At 58.0% G+C, this 22,152-nt stretch overlaps 8 protein-coding genes across 8 annotated transcripts; 4 read left to right on the top strand and 4 right to left on the bottom strand.

Annotated features, from left to right (window-relative positions):
* Positions 1 to 166: 166 nt before the first annotated feature.
* B0H64DRAFT_477945 (uncharacterized protein) lies at positions 167 to 1,470 on the bottom strand (the record flags this gene model as incomplete). Its single annotated transcript, XM_062808229.1, has 1 exon — positions 167 to 1,470. One exon carries the CDS (start codon positions 1,468 to 1,470, stop codon positions 196 to 198), a length of 1,275 nt encoding a protein of 424 aa, XP_062655268.1. The 3' UTR covers positions 167 to 195.
* Positions 1,471 to 2,300: 830 nt separating this feature from the next.
* Positions 2,301 to 3,788, bottom strand: B0H64DRAFT_329608 (uncharacterized protein; the record flags this gene model as incomplete). Its single annotated transcript, XM_062800887.1, has 1 exon — positions 2,301 to 3,788. The coding sequence occupies one exon, from the start codon at positions 3,786 to 3,788 to the stop codon at positions 2,301 to 2,303; it is 1,488 nt and encodes a 495-aa protein (XP_062655267.1).
* Positions 3,789 to 4,465: 677 nt separating this feature from the next.
* Positions 4,466 to 6,514, top strand: B0H64DRAFT_329717 (aspartic peptidase domain-containing protein; the record flags this gene model as incomplete). Its single annotated transcript, XM_062800891.1, has 3 exons — positions 4,466 to 4,678; positions 4,745 to 5,511; positions 5,647 to 6,514. 3 exons carry the CDS (start codon positions 4,466 to 4,468, stop codon positions 6,512 to 6,514), a joined length of 1,848 nt encoding a protein of 615 aa, XP_062655266.1.
* An 805-nt stretch (positions 6,515 to 7,319) lies between these two features.
* On the top strand, positions 7,320 to 8,462 carry B0H64DRAFT_407947 (ribonuclease III domain-containing protein). Its single transcript, XM_062804596.1, has 2 exons — positions 7,320 to 7,928; positions 7,981 to 8,462. Exons 1-2 carry the CDS (start codon positions 7,727 to 7,729, stop codon positions 8,241 to 8,243), a joined length of 465 nt encoding a protein of 154 aa, XP_062655265.1. The 5' UTR covers positions 7,320 to 7,726; the 3' UTR covers positions 8,244 to 8,462.
* A 608-nt stretch (positions 8,463 to 9,070) lies between these two features.
* B0H64DRAFT_420006 (uncharacterized protein) lies at positions 9,071 to 12,262 on the bottom strand (the record flags this gene model as incomplete). The annotated part of the gene is made up of 7 exons (XM_062805426.1): positions 9,071 to 9,308; positions 9,574 to 9,599; positions 9,636 to 9,716; positions 9,940 to 10,220; positions 10,260 to 10,276; positions 10,443 to 11,962; positions 12,038 to 12,262. 7 exons carry the CDS (start codon positions 12,260 to 12,262, stop codon positions 9,071 to 9,073), a joined length of 2,388 nt encoding a protein of 795 aa, XP_062655264.1.
* Positions 12,263 to 14,849: 2,587 nt separating this feature from the next.
* On the top strand, positions 14,850 to 16,317 carry B0H64DRAFT_435521 (uncharacterized protein; the record flags this gene model as incomplete). The annotated part of the gene is made up of 2 exons (XM_062806142.1): positions 14,850 to 14,883; positions 14,984 to 16,317. The coding sequence occupies exon 2, from the start codon at positions 15,082 to 15,084 to the stop codon at positions 16,315 to 16,317; it is 1,236 nt and encodes a 411-aa protein (XP_062655263.1). The 5' UTR covers positions 14,850 to 14,883; positions 14,984 to 15,081.
* B0H64DRAFT_366067 (uncharacterized protein) lies at positions 16,183 to 18,440 on the bottom strand. Its single transcript, XM_062801893.1, has 4 exons — positions 17,948 to 18,440; positions 17,088 to 17,623; positions 16,627 to 17,011; positions 16,183 to 16,560 (listed from the first exon to the last, which is right to left on the bottom strand). Exons 1-4 carry the CDS (start codon positions 18,246 to 18,248, stop codon positions 16,511 to 16,513), a joined length of 1,272 nt encoding a protein of 423 aa, XP_062655262.1. The 5' UTR covers positions 18,249 to 18,440; the 3' UTR covers positions 16,183 to 16,510.
* A 1,447-nt stretch (positions 18,441 to 19,887) lies between these two features.
* On the top strand, positions 19,888 to 20,488 carry B0H64DRAFT_468436 (uncharacterized protein; the record flags this gene model as incomplete). The annotated part of the gene is made up of 2 exons (XM_062807751.1): positions 19,888 to 20,305; positions 20,376 to 20,488. The coding sequence occupies exons 1-2, from the start codon at positions 19,957 to 19,959 to the stop codon at positions 20,486 to 20,488; spliced, it is 462 nt and encodes a 153-aa protein (XP_062655261.1). The 5' UTR covers positions 19,888 to 19,956.
* Between the last annotated feature and the right edge of the window lie 1,664 nt (positions 20,489 to 22,152).

The following is a 22,152-nucleotide window of genomic DNA, read 5'->3' as shown; positions in this document are numbered from 1 at the left end:
AAAAGATCACGAGGGACATGGCATGTCTTCGCTGTGGACATTACATTAATCGTGACGGTATCTCTAGGCTCGTTTACATCGTTTAGACATTATAGAACATGCTTCGGCCGTTGCCTCGTTTTGGTGATCCTGCTCGTCCTGTTCGCCCCCGCCCCTCCCCTCTCCAACCCCTGCACACTTCATCATGTCTCTGCCTCACCGCAACAGCGGGGTTTGTTCAGACGGATCCGCGTCTTCGCTCGGCCTCCGCGATCCGACCGCCACGACCGTCACGCTCCGATCCAGATCGACCGCCCGCTCCCGATAGATCCACGCAGCGCAGATCCCGGCCCCGGGTCCCAGCGCCGCGGATATCCCCACCATAACCAGGGCCGCCCGCCACCCCGCTTCCATAAACACCCAGTACAGAACCGTCAGGCCGAGGAAGAAGGCATCGGTTGTAATGAGCTTAAGCGTCGAGCGCGTCATTTCGCGGCGGTCGTCGGGCTGCGTCAGCGACCAGACGAGGTAGGCGTGCGCCAGTACCGAGCACAGCACCGGCACGGCATAAACACCCACCACCGCGCTCCAGCTCCTCTCCAAGTGCACACTCCCACCCCATTTCTCGCGGCCCAACACCACCACCACCAACCCCCGAACCACCCTCCGCACCACCGACACCCACACGGGGAACAGCAACCAAACCCCAACCGCCACCGCCGAATCCACAACCAGCATCACCACCGCCGGCACCACAAACCCCACTCCCACCGCAACCGGCACCGCCCACCCCTCCGCCCGCACCCGCACATGCCGCATCCCCATCATCCCCATCCCCATCCCCATCCCATCCCCCAACACCGGATGATGATGATGATCCCCCAACCGCCCGCCATTGCGCTCCACCACCACCCCGCGCCCCCTCCTAAGGAAAGCAGGCACGAACCCCACCTGCCAGACTAGCGCGCCCATCGCCGGGCCGCCGAGGAGTTGGAATACCGCCCAGAGCGCGGTCGGGTGTTTGAGCAGTCGCGCGGGGGTGTTGCATACGCGCGCCGACTCGAGGGTTGTGATTGTGACCAACGCGGCGATGGCTGCTAGTATGGGCGCGAGGGTGGCGCCCGCGCGGAGGCTTGCTGTTTCTGGGGAGCCTGAGCCTGCGCCTGCGCCCGAGCCCGAGCCTGAGGCTGAGGCTGAGGCGGAGCCGGCGGCGGTTTGGAGGAGGGTTGTGAGGAAGCAGAGCGGGGTTGACACAAAATCTGGGAGGAGGGGGGAGGTGGTGAGGAGGGGGAGGCGGGCGTGGGCGTGGCATTGGGAGAGGAGGAAGGGGATGTTGGGGTCGTGGAGGAGGGTGGTGATGTGCGTTGTTAGGGTGGCGATGAAGAGGAGGAGGGGGGGAAGGAGGAGGAGCGGGAAGGGGAGGGGGAGGGTGTGTAGCGGTGGGCGGAAGCGCGGGTGAGGGCGGTGGTGGTGCGGTGGTAGGCCGTCCATTTCGTTGTCGGGTTGGTTTTGGTTTTGGTGTTTATTTTTTGGTGTTCTTTTTTAGGTTCGGCGTTCAGTTCTTTTTGGTGTTTAGTGGTTTGATGGTTCGATGTTTTTTGTTGATATTCCGCCAGTGTGTCTTGATAGCTGACTGCCAGTTGTGGTCGCGCTGAAGAGGCTGTCCCGCCGGCGGGAAGCGCGATAATTGTGAGATTGAGTCGAGGTGGCTGGTGTGTGTTCAGCGAGTGCAAATCTCGTGATTGTTTTGGTCTTGGCGAGTCGGCGAGATGATTTCCTGCCGCCCCGCGACACTCGTTGGGGTGGGGGTTGCGGGGCAGAAAACGTGGGGGGGGCTGCACCGGCTCGATCGACTGCCAGATGCCGCTGCCACTTGGCATGCAAGGTCCCCGGCTCCTCCTGTTCCCTCTTTCAACATCTCAACTTCATTTTCCCTCCATTCCCGAGGACACCCATTGACCCCGACAGGCCGTCTTGACTGGCTAAATAAGGGCGACAATATGTATCGTTCGAATTGTTCGAATTCTCGGTAGTAAATATGTCTTTTCGTTGTTCGTTCGGCTCAGAGCACAACCTCAACCGCCGCTCCGCCGTCTCGTCCCACCACTCAGAAATACGTCAGTTTCTTCCCACCCATACTGAGACGCCTTATTTAGGTCTATCCCGTCACCGTCAATTATACATTTACAGGTACGCATAGAAATAAGTACCCAAGCCGCGAAGCCGCTACGCCCAAACCCAAACCCAAACCCAGACCCAAAATTGGAACGCCTGATAAATGTCACACCAAACCCCGCATCTATCTCCCTGAAGGACTCAGGCTAATGGGACACCGCTGCGATGGCGGCGTCCACGAGCCCCATAAATTCATCCAGCCCTATCCTAACGTCATCCCAGTGCCACGAATCCCGCTTGACGACCTTGCCCCGGGCCGGGATCTGCTCCACCAGCGCGGTGAAGTAGTGCAGGCCCTTCATGAAGGCCAAGTTCCGGAATCCGCGGTAGTCGTTGGTCGCGGGCCGGATCTCCACGACGGCCCCGCGCCCGTCCCGCATGAACATGGTGTGCGTGAGCCCCGCGCCGTGCACGCCCAGCAGCACGTCCGTCGCGCGCGCCACCCGGATCTGCTCGGGGAATGAGAGCGTCGCGAAATCGACCGACTGGATGCGCACGTGCGGGTGCTTTGCCGCGACGGCCGCCAGCAGCGCTTCCTGGTCCGCCAGCTTGCGGCTTCCGGTGCGGTTGACAAAGGTGAGCGTGATGGGGCTGTCCCCCTCCCGCTCCCCCTCCTCCGCCGAGATCCCGTAGAAGGCCTCGACGCGGCGCACGAACGTCCTGAGCGTGGGCGCGTGCCCGCAGTCGTGGTCGACCCAGTCGTTCTGCCAGAGCGGGTTGGCGGCCCCGGCGAGGGGTACGATGACGTTGCGCGGGACCTCGGCGAAGGCGCGCGCCTGCTCGGGGTCGTCTAGGATGTCCGCCAAGCGGACGGGGGGCCGGCCGGTGAAGATGGTCCAGAGATCCATCAGGTGGCCGTCCGACAGGTCATCGAGCACGATGGCTTGGGTGTTGGTGAGGTCCGCGACGTCGGAAAAGAAGGCGGCGCCTTGGCGGGACGGATCCGGGGTGGTGCGCAACAGGTCGAAGGTCAACATCATGGTCCAGATCTCCATCAGGCAGTGCCAGATGTTGCTGTTGCACTCCCGCTTGACAAGAAGCGCGAACTGCGGGTTTCCGGGACGGCCTTCGCTCGCCGACCGGGTCGTCGCCCCGTCCGACGGGCCGCGCTGGACCTTGAGATGATGGTCGAAAATCCAGCGGGGGCCGCTTTCGTACCACTCCGGCTTGATTTGGTCAAACGGTATCAGCCCGCGGTTCGTCTCGTTCTTGTCGGGGTTTCGCAGTTCACAATCCAGGGTAAACTGCCCGAGTGCCAGGTCCAGCGTGGCGCCTTGTCCGATGCAAAGCGAGTCGACCGCACCTTCGTCGCGGCTGTGGCCTTGGAAACAGCGCAGGCTAGCGGTCGACCCCGCCGCGCAATACTGGATGGCGTGTGTGCGGAAATCATCGAGGTATTTCGGGGTGAACCGCTCGTTACAATACTCCGACTGCGAGACGGCGGGTTCGAGATATGGGTCATAGTCGGGTGGGAGAGCGAGCGCGGGCCTGCCTTTGCCGTGGGGATGCCACCCGAAATGGTAAGAACTGCTGTCGGCATCGCCGCTGAGCGGGTAGAGTCTGGAAACGACAAAGAGGAGAAGAACGGTGGCGACAAGGGTTTGAATCCGACGCCTGCGCGCGAACACAGTCATGGCGGCGGTCATGATTGCGGCATCCTGGGCACAACGATAGAATCATGGGCGGGGCCGATGACATTTTTAAGAAGAGACTAAGAGGGAGCGAACAAAGGATGATCGGCGCTTGGCTGCGCGTGAGCGCCAACTGCATTCCGCGCGCCAAAAACGTTGGGCATCACTCGCTGTTGACCCTTGTTCAGTGGGGAAGCAGGGCTGATGGGGCGGGCGGTTACACCAATGTTGCGATAGGCCAGCCGTTGGGAGCCTCGCAACTTCTTGGCACAGCAAGACACAATGTGACTGGTTGTGCTCCGCAGGCAGGGGGAAGCGGCCTTGATTCTGATTCGCGACTCCAACATCAATGGAACCAACAACCCGTCCCCATGCCAGGGCAGCGCAAATACGCTGGTTCAAGTGGAGCGAGCGCTGAAAGATTATGCGCCGGCAGGTTGCGCGATGCCGCTCACGGACTTCAATCCCGAGCCGCGGAGCCGGGACTCCTGGTCTCTGCGTTGCGGCCCCCAAGTAATCTAAGTTCCAACCGACGAGTTGTGACGAGACTGACTTACCTACATGTATGCAGGGAGCGCTCCCCATGCGTGAGATAGACAAATGGTTTCTCTTTTCTCTGCACTTCGTTTTCATCACCCGTTTGCCTTAGCATCTGGGTCCTGCTGCGCCTGGAGCCGAGGATGATACTTCAGCGTTCGAGTGCCTGGTGGCACACGTTAGCATGGCTCGTCATTTGCTCAGTCTTTACATGCTCCAAGGCCGCCCGCTGCGCGCCGCCCCCAATCGCTGTCCCCTTCGGCAACGTGACACTATCCAGCAATAACATCAGGCGAGGCGTTGAGGTATCAGTCGGAACTCCGCCGCAGCAGTTCGCCTTCATGCCCGCATGGTCAGTTCCCGACCAAGATCCAACTCAGGAGAAAGTCCGCGGAAACTCTGCCAGGCGGGGCGCTAACCAGGCGAGCAGGACCGTAAACAACACATATCTCTATGGGACGGATGGCCATTGCGGTGGGTGGGAGCCCGGTTTCACCAGGGTGGGATGCACGACTCTTCGGGGCGGCGCCTACGATAGCTCAAAGTCCGAATCCCCGAAAACCCCTCCGAGGGATTCGTATCCATCCGACCCTGCCCCATTCAACCAGATGGAGTATGTCGCCGAGACTCTGAAGCTGAACAGCGACACTTCGGTGCTCGACTTTCCCATGGGCGTGGCCACCGATGACCTCGGCAAGCAAGCTTACTACCCCCAGATGACTCTTGGGCTGGGTTCGAACTCGACGCTTCTCAACGCTCTGAAAGCGTCAGGAAAGATTGCTTCTAGGACCTTTAGCTTCTTTGCCGGCCGATTCGGGCGCATCCCGTCGGGCCACGTGGACGGCGCCGTCGCCTTTGGTGGCTACGACAAAGCCAAGGTCACCGGGCGGGGACACACGTTCCCTTTCTCAAGAGGGAGCGTTGGATGCGAGAGCGACATGGTTGTCAGCATCAGTGATATCGAGCTCAACTTCCCGGACGGCACAGACATGAGCCTATTCGAGGGCTCTCGGTCGCAATCCATTACAACCTGCATTTCGCCAAGCCTTCCCGTCTTTATGAACATGCCGTTGAGGCCCTACGTCGAGAAGATGCTCGCACTGTCCAACGAGTCGCTCACCATCTTTGATCTGCAACGCTCCACGGGGTTAAACTTCTGGAATCTGCGGTATCTTCCTGGTTATACACCGTACGTGGCCCCCCAGTCCATAATCGCCTCTTTCTCCCGTCGTTCCATTCCTCTCTCGCCCTGCCCCATTCATCCGTCCCATCCCAGTGCCATCAAACGTGCCGCCCCCCCAACTGACCATATTTCACCTCGCAGTTACAACGGCGACATGACCATCAAGTTCGTGTCCGGCCTCTCCGTCCGCGTCCCCAACGACCTCCTGGTCGTGCCCGAAACCGACATCGACCGCAGCACCGGCGTCATCAAGACGGACCCTTCCGGGCCCAACCTCCTCATCAACTCGATGCAGGACATCAACAGCAACGACATGGCCGCGCTCGGCACCACCTTCCTCTCGGCCGCCTATCTGATGGTCAACCAGGACACCGACCGCTTCACGCTGTGGGCGGCCAACCCGACCACCGAGTCCGACCTGGTGGCCGTCGACGAGACCGGCGCCGACGTCACGGCCACCACCTGCACCGCCAGCGCCAGCGCGACGCCTTCGTCCCGCGGCGGCAGCGGCGGCGACGGCGACGGCGGGGAGGGTACTTCTGATTCCGGCGGCGGCAGCAGCGAATCCGCTTCGCCGAACGCGCCTTCCCCGCAGGAGGGCTCGTCGGTGCCGGCCGCGCTTCCCACGGGTCTCATTGCCGGCGTGGCGGTGGGCGCGGTCGTCGCGGGGGGCCTGATCGCCGCGGCCGTGTTCTGGTTGCTGAGGAGGCGGAAGAAGAAGGCGGCGGCGGCCGCCGCCGCCGCCACCGCCGCCTCGGCCACGGACGGAAGCTGGAACAGCGGCGACCAAGACGAGAAGATTGCTTATGTTCCCGTCAATGAAGCGCCTGGTGATGTGCTGGGACATGTACAGCACGAGGTCCACGGCAACTCGTTCTCGGCGGAAATGCCGGCGTCGGCGGTACGGTTGCATCAACACTCGTTCTCGGCGGAAATGCCGGCGTCACCGGCACCGTTGCATCACACCCCGGGAGCGCGGTCCCCGCCTGAGTGGCATGAATTGGCGTAGAGAGAAGGCGGGCATCCTTGGTTGAATTTCCTGGAGTACGAGACCTTTCGGTTATTATTAATGATTCGTTGCTTCTCTAATCAGAGTAGCTCGCTCAAACTCTCGTTGAGTTGAGGTTTTCGATGTATATCTAATGTACTTAGACAGTATATGGTCCAATTGAGCCTGGGTTGTGGGTCGGAAGAAGGGGATGGGGTTGCGTTTGGTGTTTTCCGGTGCTGATACAATACAAGACCCTGTTTCCATTGTACGTTCGTGGAAGATCATTCATACTCAATTTGGATTACTATTAACTCGCTCCTATCTCACGTGGTTATGGTCATGCAACCCACATTGACGTCGGGCCGACAATAATACAAATACGGTCTACCCCTTGATAGCACTTGAGGAGATGAGTAATTACCTAAATTCGCTTGAAATCCAGCGATAACTAAACCAACGGCCTGCTTGCAACAATCCCTTATATTCTTACCTATATTCCCAACGTCCCCTGTAGAATTCTTTTTCAATATACGGCACTTTTTACCCCAGATTTCCCCCCATCAGTAGCTCTCTGCGGTGTGACACCCAGCCAATCTTACCATCACCATTACCCCTTTCTTATCACGTTGTTTCCGTTTTCCTTCCTCTCTTCTCCCGTTTGCCAGCTTGTTATTTCGGAGGTTGGTTGCTGTGGTTGCGACAAAAGCAGGCGCTTACGCTTCTCGTCGCACAGGTACCAGATACCTAAGTTCCCATTGGTCGGCGACACGATTGTGGTGGGGTTGGCTTTTTCGCGTGCTTGGAAAGAGGGATTCCCGTTGCATCTTGCGGGAAGACGGAGGATCGGCGACAGCGCAAACAACGTCCGCATCTTTCGGCGCCCGTTCCGCCATGGCGTTCAGCCGCCCGGTCACAATGACGTCGGGGATGATCCATCAAGGCGTATATTCCCATACCTTGTGCAACTTACGACAGCTCGACTCCCAATCAGCAATGGCATTCAGAAGCCGCACACGGTGGTGGAGGGGCACATGGCCAATGTAACCACCCCTTTTTCGATTTTGTGACCTGTTTCCAAAAGGATTCATGACGTCGCTACAAAACCCTATCTGGATTTGGTACTTAAGAGTAAAAATATGCACAATAAATGGCTGACATTTGCAAAGACAGATCCCTCGTCATCGTTCTTACTCTTCGCCAGCCGAACCATGCACAGGCGCAGTGTCGATTATGCCGGGTTACGCTGAGCTTCAAGATATTCTGGGTTATTGTTTTTCCAACCCTCGGCTCATGGATGAGGCTACCTTAGCACAGGATGCACCGTCAACCGCGCCTCCGAAGACACATGGGAACAAATCACTCGCCCTAGTCGGGGATGCCCTCATCCGTTTAGACGTTGCAGGCAGGTCGTATGCCGGGGGCATTGGAACGGGCAAGCAGATTACCGTTTTCCCTCCTAGAAAAACATGTACTAAGTGAAGTAGCGGAGAGCACGATCCTGCTGTCCGAGATCGGTTCAAACAGGTCACTCGAGGCTCATGGGAGGCGACTGGGCCTCGACAAGTTTGTGATAAAACATCCAGGCCAGCAAGGACAAGATGTTCCTAGGGAAACCCTCGCATCCACAGTTGAAGCGCTGATAGGGGCTGTCTGGATCGACTCGGGACAAGACTTCAACCAAGTGCAGTCGGTAATCGGAAATTTAGGCATTGGAAATCCCAAGCACGAGGAGGAGGCCAATACGTAGTAGGGTGGTACCCGGAGTTTGCGGTCAGCTAAAGGGGCGCAAGCGGGTAATTCATGCATCAGAAGCTCGAAACATGCCCATTCTCATACCCCCCACCCAAACCATGCCAGGAACTTAAAAATGGCGGCCATTGATAGGCGCGGGCTTGGGGGGCGTCCTTTGCATTGCGAATAGCTTCAAATAATCTGTAAACTGCTTGGTTAATCTCCCCGCCATGCCTCCTTCCCGGATTCCCGGAACGATTGGTGCCCGAACAGGGGCCAGGCACCAAACAAACAGCTCAGATCAGCGAATGGCGGGCGCTCCACCACTTCCGGGGAAACAGGGAGGGACCTCACCGGTCCCCGATGAATCCCCGCAACACGCGCGCACAAATGGATTTCAGAGCGCCATGAACCGGGGCGAACAGCCAAAAATGGCCCGGGGAGCACAAGCGAAAATCCCCCGATCGTGGCGTCCAATGCACGTCGTTGCCGAGCGAGGTGCGTCCGCCACTCATCTTTTTTTAAGTATTTTCTTTTGATGTGCCCCTTGAGTTTCAGGTCAATATCACTCGGTCAGTGCCCATGGCGGTCGCCCACGCACTTCGAGCCAACTCAACACCCGCAGGATGCTGGGCGCGCCTTCCATTTTTCATGATCGATTGAAATTTTGAATCATCGGATGCCACAACAATCCGGCTTTTCAATTCTTGTTCCCGCCCGCTTGCGGATGTCTGGCTGAGAAGCCGAGTTCCGAGTCCGCTGCCGAACCCACTCCGAGCCCACTCCCAAGCCCGCTAGTTATCATCCAAGCGGCGGCGACTCCAGGCTTCCCGGTGAGGCTTTTTACTTTGCCAGTGTGTTGTTGCAATGGGTCATGCCGACGAATCTCGCGCCAGCGAGATAGCCACCGCCATCATCCTCTCGCCCATCATCGCTGGCATCACAGTGGCCCTGCGCATTTACACGCGAAGGGCCCTGGTTAAAGTACGGTTTATCGAGGATTATTGCATTATCTGCGCCATGCTCTGCTCTCTCGCCATGTCGGGCTTCATGGGTACCTGTAAGCTTCCGTCTGGACCTTCTTCGAGGCTGTCAGTGGGCCTTCTGTGCTTTCAAGTTTCTGACCATCGAAGCGGTTATCTACGGATTCGGGAGACACGTCGAAACCGTCAGTGACGAGGAGCTCGTGGAGCAGGGCAAGGTCGCCATCGGTGGCATCATCTTCTACATCCTGACCCACATGGCACTGAAGCTCTCCATCCTGCTCCAGTATGTCCGGATCAGCGTCATGTCGTTCGAAAAGACCATCTGCTACGTCCTTATCGGCATTCTCGTTTCCCAGTCACTTGCCATAACCGGCATCCACCTTGGCCTTTGCAGACCTTTCTACGCCTTATGGACGTCGAACGTCGAGGGCGCCGTCTGTCTGGATCGAACCAAGGTGTATTATGCCCAGCTTGGCATAACCATCGCCATGGACTTCCTCGTTCTCATCGCTCCACTATTCATCCTTCGGCACCTGACCCTGCCCTGGATACAGAAGTTCTTGATTCTCATGGTCCTCTCCTTTGGCGGAATGTGCGTTACCATCCCACAAGTATTGTTTACTCGGACATGCTGCCTTCTAACACTGCAGACGCAGGGCCTGCATCATCTCGATCCTCCGCCTCCTTACCGTTGTCAAATCCACCCAATCCAAGGACAGCACGTACGAAAAGGTTGGAAGCGCACTGTACGGCGTGATCGAACCGAACTTGGGCATCTTCTGCGCGTCCATTGTCACCCTGCGGCCTCTCTTCAACCGAATAGCGCCCCATTTCAGCCAGCGGATGAGTCTCACGGAAAACAACGATGGTACCGGACCGGACGACGGGGTCAACAGTACCACAAGGCGGTCGCGAGCATCTCGGCGCCGTGCGCTCTTCGCCGCTTTTCGCCCAAGCCACGCTGATAAGAGTTTCGTCATGTTGTCCAGCGACTTGAGCAGTACCGCCTCAGGCAGGGGCAGCATCGGGGGGGATAAGAGCGGAACCGTGGACGACTCCGCCGCTCCGATTCCCTTGGCGGCATACCGTCCGGTGCAAGAGAGCGCGTTACCAGGCAGGCTCGGGTCACAATAAAGCAATAAGTTCAGTTCAGTTCGAACGGGTGATCAAGACTTGATTGCATTATCATCATGGTTTTACTAAAAAAAGATTGAGACCGACTCGTCTACAGCCGCTTGCACAGCCGAGTCCCGTACTCAATAACGTCCCACTGCTCCGTCCCGGGCGTCGACAGAGCGTAGAAGACGCCATTTGGATCCCAGGCCTTCTTCAGGTCCTCCAGCCTCGGGTACACCGTCGGTCCCCAGAAGTGATTCTGCCAGTCTTCCTGGTACGGGTCGGCCTCGTTGACGTACGCACACCCGTTCGGCGCCGCATCCTTCATCGCCCGATCCACCGTGTTGGTCAGCAGATCCTGGATATCAGCCTTCTGCGCCAGCGTCGCGTCTGTGGGGATAGGCAGGAGGTAGAGAAGGAGGTCGGACGAATCGCGGAACCTCGGGTTCGTGGCGCTGATGCCGGCGGGCTGGGGGTTGTGGCCCGCACCGAACAGGTGGCCGACCATGTACCCCTTATCGATCAGGTCGGCGCGCGGGCTGAGAGCCGTCTTGAAGGCTTCGATGATGCCGTCATTGTTGTCATCAATATCAGCCCGGCCAAACGTCCACCCGCTCGTGAGCGTCGGAGGGCCCGCCGTCTCATCCTCGAACAGGTCCAGATACAGGTCAAAAAAGGTGGCGTACTGGGCTGCCGGGGCGCTGTAAAACGGCACGCCCGCCGCGTCAAGATCCGCCCTCAGGGGCGCCAGCACGGCTTCGAGCTCCGCCGCCGTTTGGTTGAAGGCAACAAAGGGCCGCACACGCAAGCTCCCGGGCCCAACCGAGAAGTACACGTACAGGCCGCTGTCGACGAAGTAATTGGCGTGGCTGTGGAATATTCGCACGCCCTCCCAGAACAGCGCCGTGTCGGTCGTCAGCGTCGAGTTGATGTACAGCGTCGCGCCCGCGGAGGGATGCTCGGCGAAGGTCTTGAAGGACGCCGACACGACGACGCCGTAGGAGCCGGGACCGCCACCCTTGAGCCCCCAGAAGAGCTCCGGGTTCGTCTGCTCGTTTGCCGTGACGAACGTGCCGTTGGCCGTGATGACGTCAAACGACAAGGCATTGTCAGCCGCGAACCCGAAGATGGTCGTCAGCGGTCCGTGGCCGCCTCCCTGAACGAAGCCGCCGGCGATTCCCACGGTCGGACACTCGCCGGTCACCACGGTGACGGGGGGGTCTTGTGCGACAGCTTGACGGAGCAGAGCACGGCCCTGGACACCGGCGCCTACGGTGACAGCACTGCCTGTGTACCCGCTCGATCCGGACCAATTCTTGACAAACTCGACGTCCTGGAAGCTGTGGGTGTTGATGACGAGGGCGCCCCAGCCGGTGCTGCGGCCCATGAAGTCGTGACCCGTGTTGCGCACGATCAGCCGCACGTTGTTGTCGCGGGCAAAGTCGACGCCGGCCTTGATGTGCGCCTTCTCGGTCGCCCGGATCACGTACGTGCCGTAGTAGCCCGGCGTGCACGGCGTGGCCGGCTCCGTCGTCGGCACGCACGACGAGTTGGTGAAGTACTTCCACATGAGCGTCGCATCCTGGTCGTTGATCCACTGCTCGCGCGGGTAGTTGGCCGTCACGTCGGCGCACTTGGCCGCGTCGTAGGTCGGGATGTTGCCGAGCGTGCCGTTGAAGAAGTTATGGCATGCCGACTCGGGTGGTACGATGACTGCGAGGTTGCCGCCGACGGTTGTGTTCAGCGCCTCCCACTTGTTTTCGACGGGCCAGCATTCGTCGCCGAAATAGCATTTGCAGCCGTACGATTTTCCGTCCCATGTGCGAGGGACAAGGGCCCCCGGGTCAGCGTGTGCGTGGGTGCCCTGGAGCTGAAACAGCAGGCATGCTCCCGTCAGCAGGTAAGACAAGAGGGGCATCCGTTGTCGGGACATCGTGGGGGTCGGGTTCCGAACAAAAAGAACGGACCGGGAGAGGGTTGTGGTTTCACAGGCGCCATCGTCAACAACAGGATCACCGCGCGATTTTGTATCTTTTAGGTCCCCCCCTGAGCTCAGAACCCAGGTAATATTATTCTCTCCCGAGGGTCGCTGCGAGCGGGGTTGGAGTCCATTCGCTGACTGCCCGACAGCGTCCCACCCGGGGGGAGGTTGCATTCCGTGACAGGGCAACCCGGTTCCGACCATGGAAGAGGTCTGCAGTTCGTCTCCATTGCCGCGGGTAGGATCCCAACCCCTCCAGAAAAAGGTCGGAACTCGGAAGGGCGACCCCACGACAGCGAACGCCATTGGTGCGGCTCACGCCCCGAGCACATGGTACAGTTGCAGCAAGAACAGTGAGGAATTCGGTGAGGAAATTTCCAAGCTTCCAAGGCAGCCTCACAGCCCCGACCTCCCCCGGCAAATGGTCTTGGCCGAGAGGAGGTGTTGTCCGAATCGAGCATGCCCGGCATGCGTTGGCTTGACAAAGGATCCCGCCTGACGACCTCGAAAGGGAGTTTTGAGGCTGGAGGTGCATTACAAGGAGAGCCGCGTTGGCTCCTTTTCTCACTTGCTCCTTGGCGGAGTTTTCACGACCCTGGAAGGCTTGAAACCGCTAGTGGGAGCCTGGTCGGATGACCCCGGGCGCTGGGGCCTGGTAACGCATGATGAACTCGAAGCAGTGAGGGGAATATCCGAATGAGAGAAAAAGAATTTGCCAAGGACAAGGCTCGCGGGCAGATGGTGGTGCGCGGACGAGAACGCCTCTGTTAGATCGAGGGGTCAATGCACGCTATTCGTCCATACCTCGACTCCCAAAGCCGTCCCATGCCGCTCGTATAAGCAACGAATCCATTCCCACGCTATCCCTCAGTCTTTGAGGACTTTGTTCCTCTTTTCAGCCCAGCCACCTTCTAGTGCATGTACCGTACCACTCACCTTACACAGTCGTTACCTCATCTCCATCCTCCTCCCCTTCCCCATTCCCGCCGAACCCATCATCTCCGAGCCCCTGTGCAGTCCTCCGTTGCACCAACCCTTTCATGGACCCCCACCACCCCACTCCGACTCCCGAACCCCACCCCGACCTGGTTCGTTACCCACTGCGGCTGGCCGTCGTCGTCGGCGTGGCCGGCGCCTTAGTCTCCACCTCCACCACCATAAGCCGCGAGGGAGGCGGATGCTGGGGTGGGTGCCCAGGCGAGCTAATGTGATGTGCGAAGGCGGTAAGGTGGGTATGCTAGCAGAGCCAGCAACGCTGGAAGGAGGAGGTTTTGGTGGGGAGGGGGTTACTTTGTTTAGGTGCAAGGCGTCGTGCGTGAGATAGACATGGGCCTTCAAGGGGAGGGAGGTGGTGGGAGGGGGCGCGAGGCCCGTGGAAGGGACAAGGGCGTAGAGTTCGTTGCGTACGCGGGATACGGTCGTGAGGGGGCGGACACCATTAGGGTAGGTCATCAGTCAGCAATGTATGGTCTGTTCGGCGAAGGGTTGATCACGATAGGAACGACGACAACCGGCCTAGGTTGTGGGAATGGCCATGGGCCTGGGGCTTATGATAGCCGGGTTGAGATATGCCGCGCCGCACGGCTAGGGCTGACAAGTCGAAGTCATCAACTTGTTCAGAGGAATGGCCACCCTGGTTCCCTGGTGCGGAGGACCGGGACCGTTTGGCCTAGGAGGTAAGATGGCCTTGGCGACAGCCAGGGTCCGAAAGGCGCGGAGGATTGTGGTAAGGAGCGTAATGAGATTATGAGCGTGTTGATGGAGAACCCGCAGTAATGTAATCTGTACGCGTTGGCCACTTAAGGCGACCAGGATGAGAAACTTGGCGGTGAGACTGGGGAAAAGAGGGAGAACATATCCCAGGCCGAGCTAGAAGCGGAAGGGGCCACAGTGTTGAACTCCGGATGAGGTCTGAGTTTAATTACAAAGAGTTAAGAATGTATTCAAGACTTTTAGTAGTGTCGTCGCCTGGTCCAAGATGTGGTTCTGTTGAGGTGTTAGTTCATGAAGATAACAGCAAGAGGGTGATTTTCTCCCCGAAATAACATGTACATGATTCTTCCTCCGTCTAGTGGAAGAAAGATATTACTGCTTTGTAGGAAACTTGTATCTATGAGACGGTCTTATTCGTCAGATTGTGAGGACTGATAGTTGAGTCAATGTGGAGCTACAGTTATGCTTTTGATGGGATGATGAGTCCCATTTGCAAAACTAGATGATATTAAAAGTAGACGATAAAACCAGACGATTGGTGAGTCCACTTCTACATTCATCTGAAACAACAGCCCCCATACCCCACGAAACATTACTATATTCATGATTTCGCCGACGTTGCATCGTCTTCATCAAATGGCCTGCCACCTCTGTCGTTCCTTTATGGTTTCTGTTCTAATCATCTTTTCCTTTCCATGCCATCCACTTCCTACGACACGTATCGTTGAATTCCCTAATTATTCATTAATTAGCAAACGGTCGATTAACCTTGGCACATTTCGGGGAATCTCTCAGAAAGCTGATAATACAAAGTCTCCGAGTCGGGCTGCAGACCAATTTGTCGTGATTCGTAAGCCGGAGTGCGTGTTTTAGTAATAATTCTCCGCTGTCTCTCGCTTGCATATTCGTCATACCTTAGCGGCGCGTTAAGTGATTGATTGATTCATTATAACAATGAAGGCATCCCAAGCAAGATTCGGCTGCGAACAACTCACGAAATCTCAGGAGTCCAAAAACACAATACCCCTACCCCCCATTCTCTCAAACGTACAGCCACCATGTCTACCACCAAACCAGTCCTGATCGCGGGCGCCGGGCTCGCATCCCTACTGTTGGCCCACTCCCTCCGGCTATCCGGGATACCCTTCAAAATCTTCGAACGCGATGCCTCCTTCGTCTTCCGCGCCCAGGGGTACAGACTGCGCCTATCGTCCGAAGGCCTGGCCGCTATCGAATCAGTCCTCGCCCCAGACACCTTCCAACGGTTCTGGGACAAGTGCGGCAAGACCAGCGGCAGCGGCCTAACCCAAATCAACGCCATAACCGGCGAAGTAATCAACAGCCCACCCGCAACCCAAAACACCCTCATCTCCCGCGGCGGCCAGGTCGTCGGCATAGCCCGCGGCGACGCGCGCAAGATCTTCGCCGAAGGCTGCTCCGACCATATCGAATGGTCGCGCGAAGTAACCGGCTACCAGCTCACCCCCACCGGCGGGGTCCTCGCCCTCTTCGCCGACGGCAGCACCTCCGCCGAAGGCTCGCTCCTCATCGGCGGCGAAGGGATCCGCTCCCGAATCGCCCCCCAACTCTCCCACAACCGCCTCAAAGTCTACGACACCGGCGCGCGCGGCATCCACGGCCAGGCCCCTACCACCGCCTTCCGCGGCCTCGGCGAGGGCGTCTTCGCCCTGATCGACAACTCCCGCGCAGACGGCACCCTCTCCCTCATCACCAACATCCGCTCCGGCACCGAAAAGGACGACCCGACCCTCGAATTCGGCTGGACCCTCGCCGGCCAACCGGGCGTCATCCGCCCGCCCAACGACAACAACCACAACAACAACCACACCATCGTCGGCACCCAAGCCGCCGCCGTCGCCAAGTCCCTCACCAGGGACTGGCACCCGCGCTTCCGCGCGCTGTTTGAGCAGATGAATGAGGCGGAGGCGGCGTTCTGGAAGATCACGTGCTCGACGCCGACGGGCGTGCCCGAGTGGGAGAATGAGGCGAGGGTGACGGTGATTGGGGACGCGGCGCACTCGATGACGCCTGCGGGGGGTTTGGGCGCGAATACGGCGGTGCGGGATGCGGCGCTGTTGGGGCGGTTGTTGCGCGAGGCGTGGGGGGGGAGTGGTGGTGGTGGTGGTGGTGGTGGTGGTGATTGGGCTGGGGTGACGGCGGAGTATGAGAGGGAGATGAGGGTTTATGCGAGTGAGGCGGTGGATCAGAGTTATAGTGCGGCGACGAGGCAGTTTGGGGTGAGGATTGATCCGGAGACTACGCCGACCGTTTGAGCGGTGGTTGTTTGGAGAGGGTTGTTCGTTTGGAGACACTGGAGGGGGAAATAGGATTTATATTGGTTGCCATAATGTGTCTGGGTAGGTACCTAGTCTCATGATGGCTTCCATCGCTTCCGTCCCCTGCCACTCCCTGAGATACCGGTGGGCAACATGGTCTCCAAGAATAAACCTCCCACTCCGTCCGCTATTAATCGACAAGCACCCATTTTCCGACGGTCTTGACTGGGAACCTGAATTCTGTTTGTTTAAAAGTTGTCAGTCCACACAGGTCACAAGTTGTTCCATGCTCTGGGTCCAACATACTGCCCTTGGCCATGTTTTTGATGTCCTCGGGGTCGACCTCGATTTCCTTGTCGTCCTTTTCGAGCGTGATCCGTACGGGATTGCCGTTTTGCTCAGGCAGGGCGAGGTGCACACAGCCCCCTACAACCAGGTCCTCCCACATCCTCCCCGACTCTCCGATGCCTTTATCTGCATGGGCCTTCGGCACGAGATTCCGAGGGGTCCCGACCGTTCTGTCTCCGGCTAAGAAGGCAATAAAAACGTGGACGAGTTCGTGGGCCACTGTCAAGGCGTCGTTGACTAGTAAAGTGTGGTAATCTCTACCGAAGCGCGCTGCATTTTCTTTGTTCCCAGAGTTCTTCGCCTCTAGGTACCACGACCTTATTTGGGATAAGACCGTGATTGACTGGGTTGGCAGCCCTGGTTAGCAAAGGGGCCACACGTGGAGGGTTAAGAAAGGAGGGGCTAGGGAAGGCACTCACATCTACGTTGATACGAATGGCTCCCGCGTCCAGGGGATGCCAATGGTGCATGATGTTCACGTTGTTCGGCTCCTCGCCCGCATCGAAGCACCTTTCTCTGGCGTTTTGTACCCAGTCAGCCATGCCAAACAGGGCATCCGTACCTTCGTCGAGTCCGCCTATATCTAGGGGGAGAAAACAACGGCGGATCTTTTGGGTGTAAGCGCGTAGCCACCCCTTCATCTCGCTGTCGCTTGGCTTCTTGTGCCGGTAATTCTCGTCATTGCATGACCTGGTTGGGTAGATGATCTCTTTCGGGTCCTTCCGCAAGCCCCAACCGTGGACAGAGCTGGCTCCGAGATAGATGAGCGCGTCAAACGAACGCTTGTCATCCAGCATATCCAATGCAAGGCGGACTATGCGGTGGACGGCTCCCAACGTGGCCGGCTCCGGATTCTTGACCCTCTTACCGTTGATCCGAATGGTCATCGGCTTCTCTGTCGGCCGCGGGGGTACGTCGTCGGCGGGACCCCCCTCCTGGGGCCTTGTCCGGGTGTCTTTGCTAGAACCACCAGCCTGGCGGGAGGTTCCCGAAGGTCCCGCACGCCGATCATCGTTGTATCTGTCGTCGCGAGGTTCGACCGTGATTATCTGGGCATTCCCCTGGAGACGAGGCGCCGGTCTTGTCCGGGGTTCGTCACTCGGACCACCGGTCCGGCGAGAGGCTCCCGAAGGTCCCGCACGCCGATCATCGTTGTATCTGTCGTCGCGAGGTTCGACCGTGATTATCTGGGCATTCCCCTGGAGACGAGGCGCCGGTCTTGTCCGGGGTTCGTCACTCGGACCACCGGTCCGGCGAGAGGCTCCCGAAGGTCCCGCACGCCGATCATCGTTGTATCTGTCGTCGCGAGGTTCGACCGTGATTATCTGGGCATTCCCCTGGGGACGAGGCGCCGGTCTCTCCTGGGGACGAGACGGCCGCGGTCCGTCGTCGGGACCTCGGTCGACTGTGCGCACAATGGGGCGAAGAGGAAGAGTAGAGGACGTGGATGGAGCCGGGTTGCTTCTGGAAACTCTGGTGGCCCTAGGCGCCTCCGTATCCCTGGAATTCGACCCCCTAGGACCATTTCTTGTATCCCTGCTATCCCTGCCACTGCTACCGCCGTTGTCCCTGGAGGCCATCTTTGCAAAACCAGAGATCGAGGTAAGTGGGTTGCGGCGTGGGAAAGTGGCTACCTACCTTTCCTAGGGATAGGTGGGAATGAGGACCGTGCCAGCGCAGTTGACAGCGGAACGGGAAGTTGGAGTGATGAATGAAAGTGTGAAAACCCTTGACCAGCAAAGGCGTCGGCTTGTGTGGTTTCTTGCGAGAGGTGGGCCGGCCATGTGTAGAATACGATCGACAACCAACAATATATATATTTACCTACGCTCCCGGTCCGGAGTGCCAACTCCCGGCCCTCCAGACCTCTCTCCCTGTGACCCCTGATGGCCCCCGTAAAGCTGTCACAGTCCACCGCCCCGGCCGGACCTGTCGGAAGGCTCGTGACGGCCTGAGTCGTCCACCAACATGGGCCCCCACCGCCGGCCGGCCATGAACCCCCCAACCCAACCGGGCACCACGGTACTCTGGAGCAAGCTGATAGCGAGTGGATTTGGATTCGGTCGGGCAGCCGCGGCGGCTCTGCCAATTGCATTCCGCCCTTGGCAGGCTAGGTTTTGTCAGGCGGGGTTCCAGTCGAGGTCCCAGGAACTTGTATTGGGAATGCCCATGGTAATCCGGACCTGTCCCATAAATCCTGTCTCCGCCTCCGGGGCTATGCACTGCGGACCGCCCAGAATCCTGCCGCCCCGACTTTGGGCGCCATGCCGTACGCGAGGTCAGTTCACCCGCCCGAATGCTTATATCAGAATTCCCAACCCTTCCTCCTAGCATCCCAATTTGTACAGACGGCCGCATTGTCGTGGGCGGCCAGATTCGGTTGCCAAAGTGGCCACCCGGCTCGTGGCCCGCCGTCCTGGTCACTGAACTGGCCTCCTGGACCAACCGGCTTCCTGGATTGCGACTGTGCCTCATTCGGCTTGGGACTGGCCTCTGGCTTCAAACTTGGCGAACCGTCCGGGTCACTTTCGGTTGCCCCCAAAAGTACGGTTGCTCCTACAAGTACAGACGGTTATTGCATCGGCCCCCAAATTCTACCGTTCTAATTAGGGAGCCAAATCCGTAGTCGACTCCCTGGTGGCCCTGTGATGACCCTGTTGGCATTGCCTGGCCCTGTGGGCTTTATATGGCCCGGCCGGGCTGCGTTGCAAGCCCTGGATGCTAACGCCCATAGGCCGGGCAATGTTAACAAGGCTGGCATGGCAATGGAAGCAAGGCCTTAAGGTGCCGGTGCCGGCGGCCATGCCTGGCCTTCCCACCCTACGACTTCCTTAGCCCGAGACTCGCGTTGATAACGATAGGTAATTACGTCCTTTAGCCTCAACAGACTGGTTTTCCTGGAGCTTTGAGGGCTCACCGACCCCTGGCGTCTGTCCCGCGCACTCCAATTACCTCGTTGCTGTCTTATGTGTATGGAATCGATCGGCGGGAAGCTTGCCTTTGCGGCAAAGCAGGTGGTGGGTTAAGTGATCCCGCATTGATCCTAATTACCATTGTCCGCTGGGTCGGCCATCTTTCATCCATGTATGAAAGGCTCAAGTTGGTACGGAGCCGCTTTCTTTGTTTGCTAGTAATATGTGCAACGTTCTCTAGCTATTTAACTGGGTGCAGTTTGCCGTGACCGCTGTTTTCACTCAGGTATTGGCACTTGGACTAATTCAACTTCCTGCTTTAGTACCTTCAGCTATGCTTCGTCGTAGATAAACGAAACAACCCTTTGCCTTCGCCATGGACGCCAATGCTAACGGCCAAACAAACAACGACCGGGCTTCCCATTCCGCGAGTGAAAGGAAGGATGCCCCGATCCAGGACAAGAAGCTCGGTGAGCAGGACACCACCACTAGCGACCGAGCCAAGAAAGGCCAGCCTTTGCGTCTTTCGAGCGTGATGGATGCGGTTCGGATACCCGCCGACATGACGGAAGAGACCTGGTTAGCACTCCGACAAGCGAACATCGACCGATATTGGGAGGCAAAGAAACTCGCCGAGGAAACAGCCAAGAATACAGAGTCTAACAAGAACATTGCATTTAGCGACCAAACCTGCAAAGGCAAAGAGCTTAACAAGAAGGTCAAATGTGAGGAATTCGATAAGTCCCCCACATCATTCCCATACTTGGATTTGTGCTAATCAACCTACTTGAATAGGGGCCGACGTGTTCTACCTTGCTGAGCCACAAGAACCTCGTGCACGTGGGACAAATCAAGCCACGATGGCAGACGCAAACACCAACGAGATTCTGTCGGCCTTAAGGGCCTAGGCTCTTGTTCTTTTAAGAGCCAGAGCGGCTCCTGGGGTTGGTGTGGCTAGCACACGCCCGGGGGAATGCTTGCTTTTATAGGTATCGCGATAACTACCTACCTTATGTTCCTTGGGTTCCCCCGACTGATTTCACTGACATACGCTGACACGAGCATCTTCGCGAAGTTAACGTGGCCACCAAAAGCAGGTGGTTGAATTACTACTCAGTCACCCCAGACGCTGTATCTGACCTGCAAGATGCACGACTCCCCCTTCTACGAGGGCTTTTGCAGGTACACCTTGTGAACGGGTGGGGGAACCTCCCCCCTTTTCTCCTTTCGTTACCACAAAATCTTGCTTGGACACCAAGTCCAACGACAGGAACCGATGTGATACGAGATGACGGGTGGGATGCTCTTCTTGACCGCACCGGAGCGGTTCAATCGAAGCCTCGACCGGAACTCAAGCCCTTTCCCCGGAATCGAATCAGGACTCGAAATTATGCATGTTGGTGACTGAATATTGCACCCCCTCTTATCTCTGCCAAAGTCCTTCCCTCCATCGCTTCTGCGAATCCGCTTCCACCCAATGACATACTGATGTTGGTCCAAGAACGTGCACCAAGCCCCGTCACATACACAACATAGCACACTCAACCCCGTTGCAACCCTGTGGTGGCTCGGTTGGGCTGGCTACCGCCCATCAGGCAATGTTGGCCCATCCGGACTAATATTGCCCAGGCCATGAGCAGCTGACGGTGGGTTGGGGTCCGTATATTCAGAGGCAGCAGCTGTTGGTTTAATAGCGTTACATTGGGGCGGCAACCCCGGCACCGGTTCGTCAAAAGCAATACTAACTTTTGGTTTCCCCAAAATTCAATAGCGCTGACCACCACGTGCAGATCAACTACTTCTTGGGCTGTCGACGGACTTTCTCTGACGGAGAAAGTCGTAATCTGTGATCAACTTACTAGTCGTGCACAAGCGCCGAGTTGATCACAGAACGTGGCGCAAGATCATCCCAAGTCACAACTCTTGTGGGAAGACTACGGTCCATTACCGAGAGGCTGTGAGAGCAGACACATGGCTTCCCATGACTCGCAACCCGATCCAAGCCGACGGAATGGCGGGAGGATGACGCCGGGGCGACTGGGCGAGTGGGCAACTGGGCCACACGCCCGCGCAACCTGGGTCGTTCTGCTAACTTGATTGGCCGTACCTTGCCCCATTGTCAGCTTGATCGGAATTCACTAGCGACGATTGGAAGTTCGCTTGGGTCGTCACACCAGCTGGGCAAGGGGGGAAAGATGGGCGCCCTTCCCGCCTTTCTGCAAGTCACCTCCAGCTTCAGCCCCGTTTGTATTGGTCTGCAAGGCACCCGAGGACGGCTGAGGGCAGGCCGCCTCATCCGCCGTGGGGCGTACATCAGCCCTTGTGACTAACACAGGTAGGAATATTTCCGAATACAGAAAGCGAGCTGAGAGGTAGGTAGTCCCTCCACCGCTCATTAGGACCTAGGGGGACGGAGTTAGCATTGCTGAAGCACATCACAGGTGAGACAGATTGACGCGCAGCTAACAATCGATTGGCGAGAACCTCGTTTATAGGTGCCTTGCTTTTCAACCATGCTGTAACAGGAAGTGTCCAGCCGTGATGTGGGAGAGAGGGAGGGGACCGGCTCGTT

Source organism: Chaetomium fimeti (genome assembly GCF_033439085.1).
Source record: "Chaetomium fimeti strain CBS 168.71 chromosome Unknown B0H64scaffold_8, whole genome shotgun sequence".
NCBI lineage: Eukaryota > Fungi > Ascomycota > Sordariomycetes > Sordariales > Chaetomiaceae > Chaetomium > Chaetomium fimeti.
Note: the sequence above shows the minus strand (reverse complement) of the source record. Positions and strands in the feature narration are given on the sequence as shown.